The sequence below is a fragment of the Mizuhopecten yessoensis genome, unplaced genomic scaffold, assembly GCF_002113885.1.
Source record: "Mizuhopecten yessoensis strain PY_sf001 unplaced genomic scaffold, ASM211388v2 scaffold716113, whole genome shotgun sequence".
Lineage (NCBI taxonomy): Eukaryota > Metazoa > Mollusca > Bivalvia > Pectinida > Pectinidae > Mizuhopecten > Mizuhopecten yessoensis.
In genome coordinates this window covers 151,306-168,901 of record NW_018479954.1, presented here as the reverse complement: position 1 = coordinate 168,901, position 17,596 = coordinate 151,306, and the positions used below count along the sequence as shown (strand labels likewise).

The window sequence follows — 17,596 nt, the reverse complement described above, 5'->3', positions numbered from 1 at the left end:
CCCATCTGTCTGCAATAAACTCTCCATAATGAAGTTGGTGGAAGGAGGATAAGGAGTTTACACTAGATTCTGGCTGTCCGCCCATCTGTCTGCAGTAAACTGTCCATAATGAAGTTGGTGGAAGGAGGATAGGGAGTTTACACTAGATTCTGGCTGTCCGCCCATCTGTTTGCGGACTCAATCTTTTCCTTACAGTTACAGTTTTAAGCAAAATTTCAAGAAACTGTACCTATATAGTCAACACACTGACAATTTGTGCCTGCAATTAATATTTTGATCCAGTCATTTTTATAGGAGTTAAGTCCCTTCTCCAATATCCATGTACCTCTACTTACCTAATACTGACCCATATTGATAACATTTTGTACACTTCATCAGTCCCTTACCAGGGTTTTTGCCAGGTGTTTATAGGGTCCGATACAGTGACCCATTCCCAATTGAAAATTGACCCTGCATTTTCCCCATTTCAATTTTTAGGTCACCTGAGCTTTAGCTCAAGTGACCTATTGCTATCCGTTTTCGTCCGTCGTCGTCCGTCGTCCGTCGTCTGTCGTCCGTTAACATTTTAAATTTCAAACTTAAAGTCAAGTTCTGCTGGGCCGATTGAACTGAAAGTTGGTAGGAATGATCACCTCATGGTCCTGACAAAGTGTTGTTATTTTTCGGGTCAATCAGAAATACAATTTGGCTGCCATGGCCGCTATTTTGCTACTAAATTCTAATAGGCCGATCTCACTTAAAATTGGTCTAGGAATGATCAGCTCATGGTCCTGACAAAGTTAAGTTAACATTATACTATTTTTTACTCAAATTGGTACATATTTCAACAAAAAAAAATAATACTGTAGACTCAGGTGACCGTTAAGGCCCATGGGCCTCTTGTTATTTTCCCAATTGAATTAAAAAGCATGTTTATACAAGTTTCCAGTCGTATTGCCGTCCATGAAGGAGCATTCAAAAAACATTATGAATAACGAAAATTTGAAATTGAATAAACAGAAACACTGAGAGTTGATGTGTTTATATATCCTATACATTTCACTGTAAGAAACATCTAGAGGAAAACTTTTTGCAAATCACATTGTAGGTTTTATTTTTCCCAAACCTGTTGGGACTGATGGGAACACTGACAAAAATCCCCAATTTTTGCAAAATACTGATGATATTTTCCCAATTCCTGCTCGTACTGCTGTGATATTTATTTTTTATCTAATTATTTTGATAACGGTTATACTCCTTCCTGATTCCCATTTTTAAATGTTGTCGAAATCAAATCCTGAACTGTCCTTTAATGAAAATTTATGTAACAGATCGTAATCTTCAGAGGAGGCTGTGAGCATTAAGTTAGTCTGTGGCTTACAATTCTAGTTCATAAGTATTTATGCTTAATTGATTACTTTCTATGTTTATTGATTGAAGCTAACAGAGTACCAAAATCAAACACAAAACATCAATTAAAACTGAAAGACTTTATTTCTTCACTATTTCATGGTAGAAATATAACAAGGAAATCTAATAACAACAAAGGATAGCATGCAACACTAAAAAACCAAAACAGTCATAATGCTATGATGTAATGTTTTATACATTTAACTAACTCACCAGATTACACAGTAAAGCTTACTAGGTCATTTAATACAGTACAGCTTACTAGGTCACTTAATACAGTACAGCTTACTAGGTCATTTAATACAGTACAACTTACTAGGTCACTTAATACAGTTCAGCTTACTAGGTAACTTAATACAGTACAGCTTAATAGGTCACTTACTACAGTACAGTTTACTAGGTCACTTAATACAGTAGAATTTACTAGTTCACTTAATACAGTTCAGCTTACTAGGTCACTTAATACAGTAAAGCTTAATAGGTCACTTAATACAGTACAGTTTACTAGGTCACTTAATACAGTACAGTTTACTAGGTCACTTAATACAGTACAGTTTACTAGGTCACTTAATACAGTACAGTTTAATAGGTCACTTAATACAGTACAGTTTACTAGGTCACTTAATACAGTACAGCTTACTAGGTCACTTAATACAGTACAGTTTTCTAGGTCACTTAATACAGTACATCTTACTTGGTCAATTAATATAGTACAGTTTACTAGGTCACTTAATACAGTACAGTTTACTAGGTCACTTAATACAGTACAACTTACTAGGTCACTTAATACTGTACAGCTTACTAGGTCACTTAATACTGTACAGTTTACTAGGTCACTTAATACAGTACAACTTAATAGGTCACTTAATACAGTACAGCTTAATAGGTCACTTAATACAGTCCAGTTTACTAGGTCACTAATACAGTACATCTTACTTGGTCACTTAATACAGTACAGTTTACTAGGTCACTTAATACAGTACAGCTTACTTAATACTGTACAGATTACAAGGTCACTTAATACATTATAGTTAACTAGGTCACTTAATACAGTACAGTTTACTAGGTCACTTAATACAGTACAGTTTACTAGGTCTAGGTCACTTAATACAGTCAGTTTACTAGGTCACTTAATACAGTACAGTTTACTAGGTCACTTTATACAGTACAGTTTACTAGGTCACTTACTACAGTACAGTTTACTAGGTCACTTAATACAGTACAGTTTACTAGGTCACTTTATACAGTACTGTATTAAGTGACCTAGTAAACTGTACAGTATTAAGTGACCTAGTAAACTGAACTGTATTAAGTGACCTAGTAAATTGAACTGTATTAAGTGACCTATTAAGCTGTACTGTATTAAGTGACCTAGGTCACTTAATACAGTACAGCTTAATAGGTTACTTACTACAGTACAGTTTACTAGGTCACTTAATACGGTAAAGTTTACTAGGTCACTTAATACAATACAGTTTACTAGGTCACTTATTACAGTACAGTTTACTAGGTCACTTTATACAGTACAGTTTACTAGGTCACTTAATACTGTACAGTTTACTAGGTCACTTAATACGGTACAGTTTACTAGGTCACTTAATACAGTACAGCTTACTAGGTCACTTAATACAGTACAGCTTAATAGGTCACTTAATACAGTTCAATAGGTCACACTCAACAATTTCTGTTTATTAATAGTTTATCAATAACATACTTGCCAAGCCTGCCTATTCAGGAGGGAGACTCCTGATTTTGAACCCATAAATTGAATATTTTCAACTAGGGAATTTGCTTAACTGTTCTTTATTCTAATCTAATGATTTCATTCAAAAGAATTCAGCTCAATTTATGTCATTTTAAAGGGTTATTTTGTCTCTAGAGACTATAAACACATTTTATTTATGTTTTAATTTTGAGCATGCAGAATCTCCCCCATGGAAGTTTCAAAAAGTTGGCAAGTATGCAATAAATAATGAATAGCTATAACTAGGTCACTGAAGTAACCATGTGTCACTGAAGTAACCATGTGTCACAGTGGTCTCATAGTATATTATCATTGTTATCAATGTAGGTGACCATGGGATATATTTATAATTTTGACTTTGATGTGTTGTTGACCTGTATAAATGTTTAAAACCTTGATTTCCATGTGTCCCTGTGCTGGGGCACACCTAAGAGCTCTGAGTTTTGTACCCCAGTAGTTAATGTTTTACTCTGTAATCATCTACATGTAAACAGATACCTATCACACATTTCAACTCAAACTTTTGTTAATGCCTGGTTAATATATATGATGCAGAATATTACTTTTTTACACAAATACCTGGTGTCATGTGTGTATATTTTGTCTGGAATGTTGTAAAAATAATTAAAAAAATAGTAATATCATATTCGAAAACTCTTAAGTCAAGACAAGGATACTTGTCACCAACTTTAAAGTATTTAATTAAGGCCAATATTATTTTTCATTTTTCAATTACAATTTTTTTCTATTATCTATGGTGATGCCCAAATGTATAAATAACTGACTGAAGTGGATGTAGGAGAGCTGGCCTATGTATAAATAACTGACTGAAGTGGATGTAGGAGAGCTGGCCTATGTATAAATAACTGACTGAAGTGGATGTAGGAGAGCTGGCCTAACTAGATAACTCGTGTAAAGGTATCCTAAACTATAACTGTCTTTATCTATCATATAAAGGATAATATATCAACGGACAACTACATACTTATGGTTTTAACAGGCCTATTGATAAAGTATAGTTAATGATAATGATTCAGTAGAATTGAGGAATGACCAATGGACTGGCATCAGACAGCAGGATGTGTGATGTCTATATATAGAGCTACTTCAATTGTCTTTCATCATTCAACATAATATCCTGTACCCTATAAACATCATTCACATCAACGTTTACAAACTCTTCACAAACAATCACTGTAAGGTGTAATATTCTTCAATAAATACTCCAGGTCGGACTTTTTCATGCAACGTATATTTAAAACCATCCAAAGTCCTACACGCACTGTAAAGTATACTAATAATTAGCCATGACAAAAAATGAAACTGTATTACAGTAATAAGTAATTGAAATTTTCTGCACTAACCACTTGATTACAACATTCAAAAGCAATAAGGTTTTCTTTAGACGGTTTTTGCCGTTTAAATGTCAATACTAAGACACTTTGTAAATTATAAATCGGATTGGTTATACATCAGAGAGCTATAAGCTATTTAGATTATAACATAATATTGTTTATATCACAGTTGTAAGCAGTAGGAGACTTAACAAGTCAGAGATATTCATAGAACTTCACACTGCCGTCTGTCATGGCTGTCATAAGAAGTTTGTCTGGGGTTGCTCCAACAAATCGAGGAATATCATCCATGAAGTATGACTTTTTCAGATCTCCTTTTGAGCTGAGAATATCAATGCGACCTTCACGTTTGTCGGTGACAATGACGTTGCCATACTTGTCGAAGGCAACCATGTCGGGCCCCTGGTACACTTCTTCCTCAGTGTCAGTGTTCCCATATTGAAACACCAGCTGTCCGTCCTGGTCAAAGCTGATGACGGAGTGGCTACCTGAGTCGGCCAGGTAAAACTTGCTGCGTTTATCATCACACACGATACACTGTGGCTTCTCCAGTAGGTACATACCTGCCTCCTGAAAGTCATCATTTGTGATCCGGGTCAACAGGTGGCCGTCTTGTTCAAACACTGCAACATTTCCACCCGACTTTGCAGATTTTCCGTGACTCTTGCGAATCTGTGCGTAGCGGTTGGATGTTATCATTAATCTGCCATTCTTATCAGCTGTCACAAAATTTAATCCAAAGCTTTCAACGTGAGAATCATTTAAGGCATGACCAGAACCATCATTTGTGAGCACCCTGACTTTGAAACGATTGTCTCCCCTTGGCACAGTGAGGGCCACCTTGCCATCACTAGACACCGAGTGGATATTCCATCCATTCTCCACAGGTACTTGTCCTCGAAGGATGCCATGTTTTTCCAGCACGTAGATACTTTGGCGGTCCTTACAAGTCGTCCCGATGATTATGTCCCCATTGTTGTTGACCCCCATACCCTTGAAACATTCCCGCTGTATTCCAGGGGGAAGGGCAAATTCACGTTTGGGGTTTTCAAGGTTGTACCCTAAGTCAGTTTCGTACTCTGATTCAGTGACCTGTTCACTAAATTTAACATTGCGCATGTTTTCTGAGGTATTACTGACCCCAAGCATGTCGGTGTCCGACTCGCTCTGTGACTGACTCAGCATACCACTGGCGATGGCGGAGTTCATTATTTCCACCAGCTCTGGGTCATTGTCACTTCCGTGGCCAGAGTCTACGGCATGTGATAAGTTGTAACTTGCAGACAGAGAGTCTTCAAAACCAGGTGTTTTTGTTTCTGGGGCACCAACTTCCTTGAGCTCCCCAAACATATCACAGATAGTTTCAACAGTAGCGTGAGGCTCTGTCAGCTTTAAATCTTGGATCTCCTTAGTTTCAGGTAGTAATGGTTCCTCACAAAGTTCACGGATACGAAATCCAACTTTCTTTCTCATGAAAACTTTTTCTTCGTATGTTCCATAATTCTTGAGAGTTTCAGTGAAGTCCCTCACACCTTTAATGGCCGACAAGTGAGTTTTTATATCATACCTCTGATTCTTTATTTCCTGCATCTGCTGCTGATGCCTTTTTCCGATCTCTTCGAGGAGCAGACGTTCGTAGTTTTGTATTAAGTCGCACAGAACCTGGGTCCTCCTCTTGACATTGTCCTTTAGGCTCTTTTGCAGCTTCTCAGCTGTCGCCTGGGTTTTGTCCAAATTTCTCAGTGTCCCCCTCAAGACCTCATGATCATTGTCTAGTTCAGAAAGAGGCTCCTGAATTTTCTGTTCAAAGTTGCCAGCTACAGCCATAAGTTCTGTGCACCTGTGTTCTCCATGACTGGCTATGTGACAGTCAGCACAGATTGACATGTCACAGTCGACACAGAACAGGGCCCCAATGTCTATTGGGTCGTAGCCACTACAACATGTTGGAATTATCTCCCCTTGTTTAGGATTGGAGGGTGTTCTCCTGTTGTAATCGTCCATAGATTGTGTCTTGTGTGCTGAGGTTTCGTCCTGTGAATCATGAGAGTCGGAACATGATTTACACAGGAAGTTGTCACATGTCAAACAGTGAGACTCGGCATCCACAAAGTTTCCACTGTTTTTACAGGTAGTACACAGCGTCTCACATGTCGTCTGTTCAGTCACAGGATTCAACAGGCGCATTGCTAAAATGTTGCTCGGTAGATTGTCAACACTCTCTGAGGAGAGTGTGGTTTCTGTGGCACAGGTTGGACAGGGGAAATAACCCTCACTGTCAGTGTTGGCCTGTATGTGCTCTTCCATACATTTGAGACAGAAGGTGTGAAGACATGGCAAGTACTTTGGTTTCTTAAGGTCATCATCACACAGCTTGCAGCACAGGAACTGGCGTGGGATCACCAACTCAGTCTGCTCCGACGTCTCCATGATACTGTTACTCTGAAACACACAAACACATCATTATAAAGCATCGCTTGTAGCATCAAAATTGATATATTATATCTTTATTACTGGTCAAAAAAACACTTTTAAAGCTGTTTTAGTAAAAGAAAATACAAAATATAAAGCATATAGCTAAAATTGATGATTCCAAACCTAGTACAAGAACAGTTAGCCAGCTGCACTGTTACACAGGATTGCTAAGCCAGAGTGGAATACAGGTGGAAACCGCCAAGCTTAATAGTGTGTGTGCTACATATCATGGTCATATATGGCCTTATGTTTTACTGAATTCGCATTATGTTAAATTCACATATTGGTGAATCACACATTCATGTGACTGGTACTGAAATTGTCCATCTCTTTATCAGGTTTCAGCAATGGTATCTCCTGGGAAGTTGACTGTCATGGTGACGGCATTGATCTAGGCCTGTCATCGAGTGTCCTTTTAGAAACTGGTTATTATTTTCTGCTTAACTGTGACAGATTGCATGATTTGAGGGTATGAAGACATACTGTCACTCGCTGGTATTGAACTAACTCTTGTATATTTGGTATCTGTGGGTTGTTTATTGGACTGATGCCTGTGACATTTGGGTATGTGTGGGCTGTAGTGTACCGTCCAATCAATACACGATCTTACTGTAATTATTGTCTGCTTCTTTGTGTGAAATTAGAAACATAATTGTTCTCTACTAATCATGCAGACATTTAGCATGCTAGTAGGTATGAGCTTTACTCCTGGGGCATCTTGTGGTTAACTTCTAAGCCAGAAAGATTTATGTTTTTATTCTATATTTTCCTTTGCAAGGACTTATTTATTTATTATCTACATGTATTTATATATATATGGTCTTAAAGATATTATTTTAAATATTTCTTTTAAGTGTTTACTGTCTTCTTTCTGGGTGTAGGACCTGGGATGCATTTTATTTGGGGTCTCCATTAGGTTTTAGGAATCTGTCAGAAGAAAGTGGCTGGTAAGGGGCACTTTAAATTAGGGAAGGTGAGATGTAGGTACAACTGAATTTGGGGCAGGATGGGATCAATACCTAGGTATTTGGTAATCAAAGGATCTTATACCTGGACTAAGGAGATGATAGTATAACATTGGGGAAATGAGCTACAATAAATATAAGGGGACATTGGAGAAGAATCCTATAACTGGCTATTGGGGAAAGTCCAATATATATGGACATAACGAGAGGGGAATATAACTGGACATTGGAGAAGGATCATATGAGTGGAAATTTCAAGGAAAGATCTTAGCATTGTATAAAAAATGGACATTAGTATCAGAGAAGTATAGCTGGGCATCTAGGGAGCACCTTCACACTGGACATTCATATGATGCTTTGTCAGCTGACAACTACAAACAGAGACTTGAGAGCTATATATACGTTAATTTTGTATGTGGTCAAATGTTTGTGAATATACTATAGACAGAAATTGAAAGTGCATCAGGCCAGAGGTTTATGAGATATTGGGTATAGACTAGTAAACCAGCTGTATTATTGATGTTCAGTCAAACAGCTCATTATAGCACCGACCTCTGTACTGAACTTGCATAGATACCGTGGGCGATAATTACTGCCCGTCTCCTTTACTTTACAACCTCAATTTTACAATCTGGAAACCTGTATAAACCAGACCTCAATTTTACAATCTGGAAACCTGTATAAACCAGACCCCAACTTCACAATTTAAAGAAACCTGTATTAACCAGACCTCAACTTTACAATATGAAAACCTGCATAAACCAGACCTCAACTTTACAATCTGGTAACCTGTATAAACCAGACCTTACTTTACAACCTGGAAGCCTGCATACAATCCAGATCAGTTAATTAGATTCCTCTGTGTGTTTTGATGTTAGTGGAAATTTAAGTCCACACTGTCAAGGACATGTGAGGGCATTTAAAAATGGCCCGAGTGGTGTGGTTTACGAGTTTGAGTGTTCGTACAGCTTGGTCAACATAAAGGACCTACTATTTATAGACCTGTACAGGTTCCCATTGTTAAGCTACCCGCCATTGTTCATTGTACTTAAATCATGTATGTTTACATTGGATTCTTAACATTTTTATGTGTGGTCTTTACTGGTAACAAAACTTCACTTTTTAAATGGCGGCCACCAGTCAACAACTTAATGAAGGTACAAGTGGGAAGTTTTAAGACTTTATACAAACATGACTTGGCATATACCATAATTTATGTTCAAGATTAGTCGAAAACGATGGTTGATCATTATCCATTTATACTGTATATGCCCTCGTGTAATACTGTGTGTGCCAAGAACTGATGGAATGTATGAAACTCAATATACCCGTACATTATTTTCTCCTTATACTGTAGACCATTAAAGTTTGAATAGAGATTGGTGACTCCAGCATGCCTGCCAATATATTTCAGGCTGAATTTGGTGATCACACTCCCAGCCTTAATTATTATAAATAAAACAGATTCATTAGATCTAGCTTTGCAGCAGAACACACTTTCATTTCCTATTTATCCTTATGCTTGATAACGCGACAGGATACTAGAAAATCATAACTTCCTTTTTTGGTCTCATCCATTACGTGACACATCAGCACCTTACCTGTGAGAACAGTAACATCTCGCCCATTACATGACACATCAGCACCTTACCCGTGAGAACAATAATATCTCGCCCATTACCTGATAACACCTTACCCGTGAGAACAGTAACATCTCGCCCATTACGTGATAACACCTTACCCGTGAGAACAGTAACATCTCGCCCATTACCTGACAACACCTTACCCTTGAGAACAGTAACATCTCGCCCATTACGTGACAACACCTTACCCGTGAGAACAGTAACATCTCGCCCATTACATGACAACACCTTACCCGTGAGAACAGTAACATCTTGCCCATTACGTGACACATCAGCACCTTACCCAAGAGAACAGTAACATCTCGCCCATTACCTGACAACACCTTTCCCGTGAGAACAGTAACATCTCGCCCATTACGTGACACATCAGCACCTTACCCGTGAGAAAAGTAACATCTTGCCCATTACGTGACACATCAGCACCTTACCCATGAGAACAGTAACATCTTGCCCATTACGTGACAACACCTTACCCGAGAGAACAGTAACATCTTGCCCATTACGTGACAACACCTTACCCGTGAGAACAGTCACATCTTCCCCATTACGTGACAACACCTTACCCGGGAGAACAGTAACATCTCGCCCATTACGTGACACATCAGCACCTTACCCGTGAGAAAAGTAACATCTCGCCCATTACGTGACACATCAGCACCTTACCCGTGATAACAGTAATATCTCGCTCATTACGTGACAACACCTTACCCGTGAGAACAGTAACATCTTGCCCATTACGTGACAACACCTTACCCGAGAGAACAGTAACATCTTGCCCATTACGTGACACATCAGCCCCTTACCCGTGAGAAAAGTAACATCTTGCCCATTACGTGACACATCAGCACCTTACCCGTGATAACAGTAATATCTCGCTCATTACGTGACAACACCTTACCCGTGAGAACAGTCACATCTTCCCCATTACGTGACAACACCTTACCCGGGAGAACAGTAACATCTCGCCCATTACGTGACACATCAGCACCTTACCCATGAGAACAGTAACATCTTGCCCATTACGTGACACATCAGCACCTTACCCGTGATAACAGTAACATCTTGCCCATTATGTGATAACATCTTACCCATGAGAACAGTAACATCTCTCCCATTACGTGACAACACCTTACCCGTGAGAACAGTAACATTTCGCCCATTACGTGACAACACCTTTCCCGTGAGAACAGTAACATCTTGCCCATTACGTGACAACACCTTTTCCGTGAGAACAGTAACATCTCGCCCATTACGTGACAACACCTTTCCCGTGAGAACAGTAACATATTGCCCATTACGTGACAACACCTTACCCGTGAGAACAGCCTTTGACTCCCCTCCTCATCCACAGCTGTACTACACATTATTTCCTTCGAGTTGGTGTCTTATCCTTAAAGTTTCCCGAGAATCACAATCCAGACTGACAAACAGTTGATGGTTTAAGCTCAATTTGATGCTATTCTATGCCTGTACTGTTTGAATACAAGTTCACAGTTAATCACGCCTCCGATGTAAACCTTTCAATACGACTTACATTTCGCTTACATGTTAGGTTTACCAACTGAATGGCTGATTGTTGAGCTAGTGTTACACTGATGAAAAGCATACTGAAATACACATCTAGAGTGTCAACCTTATTCTGCACAGAAAGCTGCCTTGTATAACTGTCTGATCCAGGTTTGTGTTCTAGACTGCTGTTGGGATTGAACACGTCTCGTACATCCCCAAGCATGAACGGTCTGGTGCTTTCCAGAGGATTAAGTCGTCAATGAAAGTTGTTTCTTTGAGGTGGCCTTAAAGGTGATGTGAAAACATTATATTCACAGTTCAATACTTTATATAGTTTACAGATGAATGTGAAGCTATCAAAACTCAGGTAAAAGAATTGTCCAATGTGTAGCGAAAGGTTGACTCCTTAACACAAATACAGTTGGCTCCAGTGTTTTAGTTAACTTCTCTTTATTGTCTTCAATAGTAGATAAAGATTGTCTCTCAGATCATAATACCAGCTAACTCAGATTAAGGTTGACCATTGACTTTCAGTTCAGTGTAAGACAATAAGCTAAAGTATGAGCTTTAGATTCGCTTTAACATGATGGGCAAAGCTTTGTAGTGTGAAAGCCTGGGCCATCAAGAGGATCAATTTGATACCTTCTCAATGTATTGTACCTTAATGGATCCAGAAGTATAAAATGTATCCAATAGAATAAATCTGTTCTGGCACCATAAACTTATACAACTCCAGTCAGTGTTCCATCTTCTCCATGGCCAGGTATTGGACATTATCCAGCAGTCGGGAGTGTCACCTTGAGTGAGATACACCGTCAGTACTGACAGAGATCATGGTCAATACCTGACTGACTACATACAAATCACCAGTGATGTGTAGGGATTTTCCTCCGATGTTCCTATAGGTAGTCGTTGAATGTGTGTGGGTTGTCCGCACTAGGCTGTGTGTGTGCTAATAGGCCGTCCACACGAGAAGGAAAAGTGATCTGCCGCTACACTTTTATCTAAGGTTGATCTCGATAGAACAGGTATCAAAAACTGATTGGATTTGTTGGCCGTGTACAAATTCATTCTAAATGTATGAATAAACAGCATAGAAATATTGATAAAGCAGACGGAGCTCATACACAGCAATTAATCTAATAACGCCACACAGCTTACCCACAGAGGTGGAGTAACATGCCCTGAAGATCACAGGTTAATTGTACGGCATTGTCTACCATTAAGCTGGGTTAATGACCTACCCACAGAACAGTGTTTTAAGTTTAATAGCCTTAGAACTGGGTTTAAAGTTCAGTAGCCTACCCACAGAACCAGGTTTAAAGTTCAGTAGCTTTCCGCCAGAAATGAGTTAAGTTAAGCAGCCTATGCACCCAAATAACTGCTTTGGCTTTAGCTCACCTAGCCCAAAGGCCCATTAGTGAGCTTTTGCTGTGGTGGCGTCTGTCGTCCATTTGTTGTCAGGCGTCTATGTTTCATTTCTTCTTAATAAATAAAATGCCCAGGGTATGATATTTGGCCAGAAGAAAACTGGGATGAAGGGCTACAAAGATTGTTCAAATAAATGACCTTCACCCATATGCAAGACCTTCAAGGGGTCAAATATGTTAAAAACTTTCAGCAACTTCTGAATAATCAAAATGCTCAGGGTGATGATATTTGGCCAATAGCATGCTGGGATGAAGGGCTACCAAGTTTGTTCACTTGAATGACCTTCACTGATATTCAAGGTCACAGGGGTCAAAATGTCCTTAAAAACCCCCACTTTCAACAACCTCTTCTGAATAACCATAAGGACCAGGATGTTGATATTTGGTCAGTATCATGCTTGGATGAAAGGCTACAAAGTGTGTGAAAATGAATGACCTTTACTCATATTCAAGGTCAACGGGGTCAAATATGTCTGAAAAACTTTAAATGAATTCTTCTGAATAACCATGAGGCCCAGAATGTGGATATTTGGCCAGTATTATGCTTGGATGAAAGGCTAGAAAGTTTGTTAAAATTAAAATAAAATATCTTTATTGATATTCAAGGTCACCAAAATGCCCATAATGTTGATATCTGGCCAGTAGTATGCTAGGATGAAGGACTACCAATTTGTAAAAATGAATGACCTTGACTTATATTTAAGGTCACAGGGGTCAAATATGTTTGAAAGCTTTAAACGACCTCTCCTGAATAACCAAAAGGCACAGGAGGAGGATATTTGGCCATTAACATGATAAAATGAAGGGCTAGCAAGTCAGTTCAAATGAATGAGCTTGACCTCTATTCAAGGTCACAGGGATCAAAATATGTCTAAAAAAACCTTTTAAATAACTTCTTCTAAATAACCATGAGGCCCAGAAGGTTGATATTTGGCCAGCAGCATACTTGGATGAAGGGCTACCAAGTTTGTTAAAATTAATTACCTTAACTTATAGCTAAGGTCACAGGGGTCAAATATATTGGAAACCTTCAAACGACTTCTTTTGAATAACCAAAAGGCACAGGATGATGATATTTGGCCCGTTACATGCTGGCATGAAGGGCTACCAAGTTTTAAGCAACTTTCTGAATAACCATAGGCCTAGAATATTGATATCTGGCCAGTAGCATGCTAGGATAAAGGACTACCAAGTTTGTTACAGCGAACTACTGTACCATTACTAATATTCAAGGTCACAAGGGTCAAATTGGTTTAAAATCTATAAACGACTTCTGAAGAATAGCCATGAGGCCCAGAATGTTGATATTTTGCAAGTAGTATGCTTGGGTAAAGGGCTATCAAGCTGGTTTTATTTGCATGACCATGAGGAAATTTCAAGGTCACATTTGGTCAAATATGTATAAGAATTTAAATGATTTAATCTCAATAAACAAAAGGTTAAGGGTGGTGATATTTGCAAGTTGCATGCTGAGATGAAGGGCTGTAAAGTTTGTTTGACGTAATGACCTTGTTTGACTTTCAAGGTCACAGGGGTCAAATGTTTTTAAATATTTTAACAGGTTCTATTAAATGACTTATAGTAATAAATACTGATATTTTGCCTGTAGCTTTATTTTAGATCAATTTTAAGGTTACAAGTGTGAGATTAATACCAGGTGAGCAATGCAGGCCCATTGGACCTCTTGTTAAATTTATACCAAAGACTACCCATGAACTTGGTGTTAAGTAGCCTATCGACAGGATATTGTTTAGTTTAGACTATAGCCTGCTCACAGGACAGTGTTTAGTTTACACTATAGCCTGCTTACAGGACAGTGTTAAGTTTACACCATAGCCTGCTCACAGGACAGTGTTAAGTTTACACTATAGCCTACACACAGGACAGTGTTAAGTTTACACCATAGACCGCTCACAGGACAGTGTTAAGTTTACACTATAGCCTGCTTACAGGACAGTGGTAAGTTTACACCATAGCCTGCTCACAGGACAGTGTTTAGTTTACACTATAGCCTGCTTACAGTACAGTGTTAAGTTTACACCATAGCCTGCTCACCGGACAGTGTTAAGTTTACACCATAGCCTGCTAACAGGACAGTGTTAAGTTTACACTATAGCCTACACACAGGACAGTGTTAAGTTTAAACCATAGCCTACACACAGGACAGTGTTAAGTTTAAACCATAGCCTGCTCACAGGACAGTGTTAAGTTTACACCTTAGCCTGCTCACAGGACAGTGTTAAGTTTACACCTTAGCCTGCTCACAGGACAGTGTTAAGTTTACACCATAGACTACACACAGGACAGTGGGTTTAGTTTACACTATAGCCTACACACAGGACAGTGTTAAGTTTACACCATCGCCTACACACAGGACAGTGGGTTTAGTTTACACTATAGCCTACACACAGGACAGTGTTAAGTTTACACCATCGCCTACACACAGGACAGTGGGTTTAGTTTACACAATAGCCTACACACAGGACAGTGTTAAGTTTACACCATAGCATACACACAGGACAGTGGGTTTAGTTTACACCGTAGCCTACACACAGGACAGTGTTAAGTTTACACCATAGCCTGCTAACAGGACAGTGTTAAGTTTACACTATAGCCTGCTCACAGTACAGTGTTAAGTTTACACCATAGCCTGCTCACCGGACAGTGTTAAGTTTACACCATAGCCTGCTCATAGGACAGTGTTAAGTTTACACTATAGCTTGCTCACTGTACAGTGTTAAGTTTACACCACAACTTTTAACTATAGTTTGCTCACAAGACAGTGTTAAGGGTATATTTTACACCATAGTCTACAGGACACACATAGGACAGTGGGTTTAGTTTACACTATAGCCTACACACAGGACAGTGTTAAGTTTAAACCATAGCCTGCTCACAGGACAGTGTTAAGTTTACACCTTAGCCTGCTCACAGGACAGTGTTAAGTTTACACCATAGACTACACACAGGACAGTGGGTTTAGTTTACACAATAGCCTACACACAGGACAGTGTTAAGTTTACACCATAGCATACACACAGGACAGTGGGTTTAGTTTACACCGTAGCCTACACACAGGACAGTGTTAAGTTTACACCATAGCCTACACAAAGGACAGTGTTAAGTTTACACCATAGCCTACACACAGGACAGTGGGGTTAGTTTACACCATAGCATACACACAGGACAGTGGGTTTAGTTTACACCGTAGCCTACACACAGGACAGTGTTAAGTTTACACCATAGCCTGATATTTTGCCTGTAGCTTTATTTTAGATCAATTTTAAGGTTACAAGTGTGAGATTAATACCAGGTGAGCAATGCAGGCCCATTGGACCTCTTGTTAAATTTATACCAAAGACTACCCATGAACTTGGTGTTAAGTAGCCTATCGTCAGGATATTGTTTAGTTTAGACTATAGCCTGCTCACAGGACAGTGTTTAGTTTACGCTATAGCCTGCTTACAGGACAGTGTTAAGTTTACACCATAGCCTACACACAGGACAGTGTTAAGTTTACACCACAACTTTTAACTATAGTTTGCTCACAGGACAGTGTTAAGGGTATATTTTACACCATAGTCTACAGGACACACATAGGACAGTGGGTTTAGTTTACACTATAGCCTACACACAGGACAGTGGGTTTAGTTTACACTATAGCCTACACACAGGACAGTGGGTTTAGTTTACACCATAGCCTACACACAGGACAGTGTTAAGGGTATATTTTACACCATAGTCTACAGGCCACACACAGGACAGTGGGTTTAGTTTACACCATAGCCTACACACAGGACAGTGGGTTTAGTTTACTCTGTAGCTTACCAGCAGGATTGCTACACAAAAAAAACATTTTATTCAATATGGATTGAAAGGCTTGATTTCCAACAGTGATATTCTTTATTATTTCCATAGGGATTGTGTCAGGCCGGATATTGTAACAATGTTAGCAGTATTGAACACAGCTATGAGTGTGTGGATGGTTCTCATTAATATATACCTTGAGGATAATAATGTGGCTTGCCACTGAAATCATATATATGTTATCATATAATAGATTGGTGAAAATGAATCCTGGTCCCATTGATATGCTCCAGTACGTTAATCTCATATATTGGAATGATAAACATTTTTGGCAATGGTCATTTTAGTCATTTATGTTTTCATTATCACAGAATTTTCTATTAAACTTGAAACGAAAAATTGGGTTATGCAAATATTGTTTTGTTTTTTACTTCTTGGAAGTGATTTATCAATTTTAAAACAGTTAAATATTTTACTTTTACTGAATTGATCACGTTTTTAAGTGTGATTTGGATGGAGTTTTAACACATATATTACCAAATAAGGTATTTAAGTGTGATTTGTATGGAGTTTTAACACATATATTACCCAATAAGGTATTTAAGTGTGATTTGTATGGAGGTTTAACACATATATTACCAAATAAGGTACTAAAGTATCGGTTGACATCATTTCTGAAATCCTCTATAATTCTGCAAAAGACATTTTGTTTCTATGGCTTTGAGTCTGCTCTGTGATATTTCTGGTAACAAACCTTATTACAGAGTTCCTTGTTGTACCAGAAATAAAATCTCTGACCATCCTATGCTTGCTGGAAATAGAACAGAAGGTAAGCCATGCTTAAACCTATCAGTGGTAAAACTTGATTGGATTGAAAAGTTAGACTGAGTAATAATAGGGACAATAGCTTTGTACCGTTACTTACTGGTGGTTATTGGCGGGGATTATCATTATACGTAATCCTGTGATACAGTCAACTTATCAGGCCTGAACCACTGTCACCCTGGTGTAACTTCATACAGTCCACTTATTAGACCTGAACCACTGTCACCCTGGTGTAACTTCATACAGTCCACTTATTAGACCTGAACCACTGTCACCCTGGTGTAACTTCATACAGTCCACTTATTACACCTGAACCACTGTCACCCTGGTGTAACTTCATACAGTCCACTTATCAGACCTGAACCACTGTCACCCTGATGTAACTTCATACAGTCTATTTATCAGGCCTGAACCACTGTCACCCTGGTGTAACTTCATACAGTCCACTTATTAG

The 17,596-nt window shown here is 38.8% G+C and overlaps 2 protein-coding genes and 1 long non-coding RNA gene across 5 annotated transcripts in view; 2 read left to right on the top strand and 1 right to left on the bottom strand.

Annotated features, from left to right (window-relative positions):
- Positions 1-17,596, top strand: part of LOC110441734 — a 58,433-nt gene that overhangs the window by 15,135 nt on the left and 25,702 nt on the right. The window lies entirely within an intron of this gene.
- On the top strand, positions 2,289-2,904 carry LOC110441736. Its single transcript, XR_002461909.1, has 3 exons — positions 2,289-2,355; positions 2,429-2,622; positions 2,846-2,904. It is a non-coding gene; the product is annotated as an uncharacterized LOC110441736 (long non-coding RNA).
- LOC110441733 (E3 ubiquitin-protein ligase TRIM56-like) overlaps positions 4,666-17,596 on the bottom strand; it is a 21,416-nt gene continuing 8,485 nt past the window's right edge. Inside the window, exons 1-2 of one of the 3 annotated variants that reach the window (XM_021484969.1) lie at positions 10,885-11,100; positions 4,666-6,930 (exon numbers count right to left, since the gene is read on the bottom strand). In XM_021484969.1, the coding sequence (XP_021340644.1) occupies positions 4,684-6,930; positions 10,885-10,935 (2,298 nt within the window). In that variant the 5' untranslated portion in view covers positions 10,936-11,100 and the 3' untranslated portion in view covers positions 4,666-4,683. Of the gene's footprint in view, positions 6,931-7,086; positions 7,133-10,884; positions 11,101-17,596 lie in introns of those variants that run through there. The other 2 variants (XM_021484971.1, XM_021484970.1) reach the window with 2 other exon arrangements.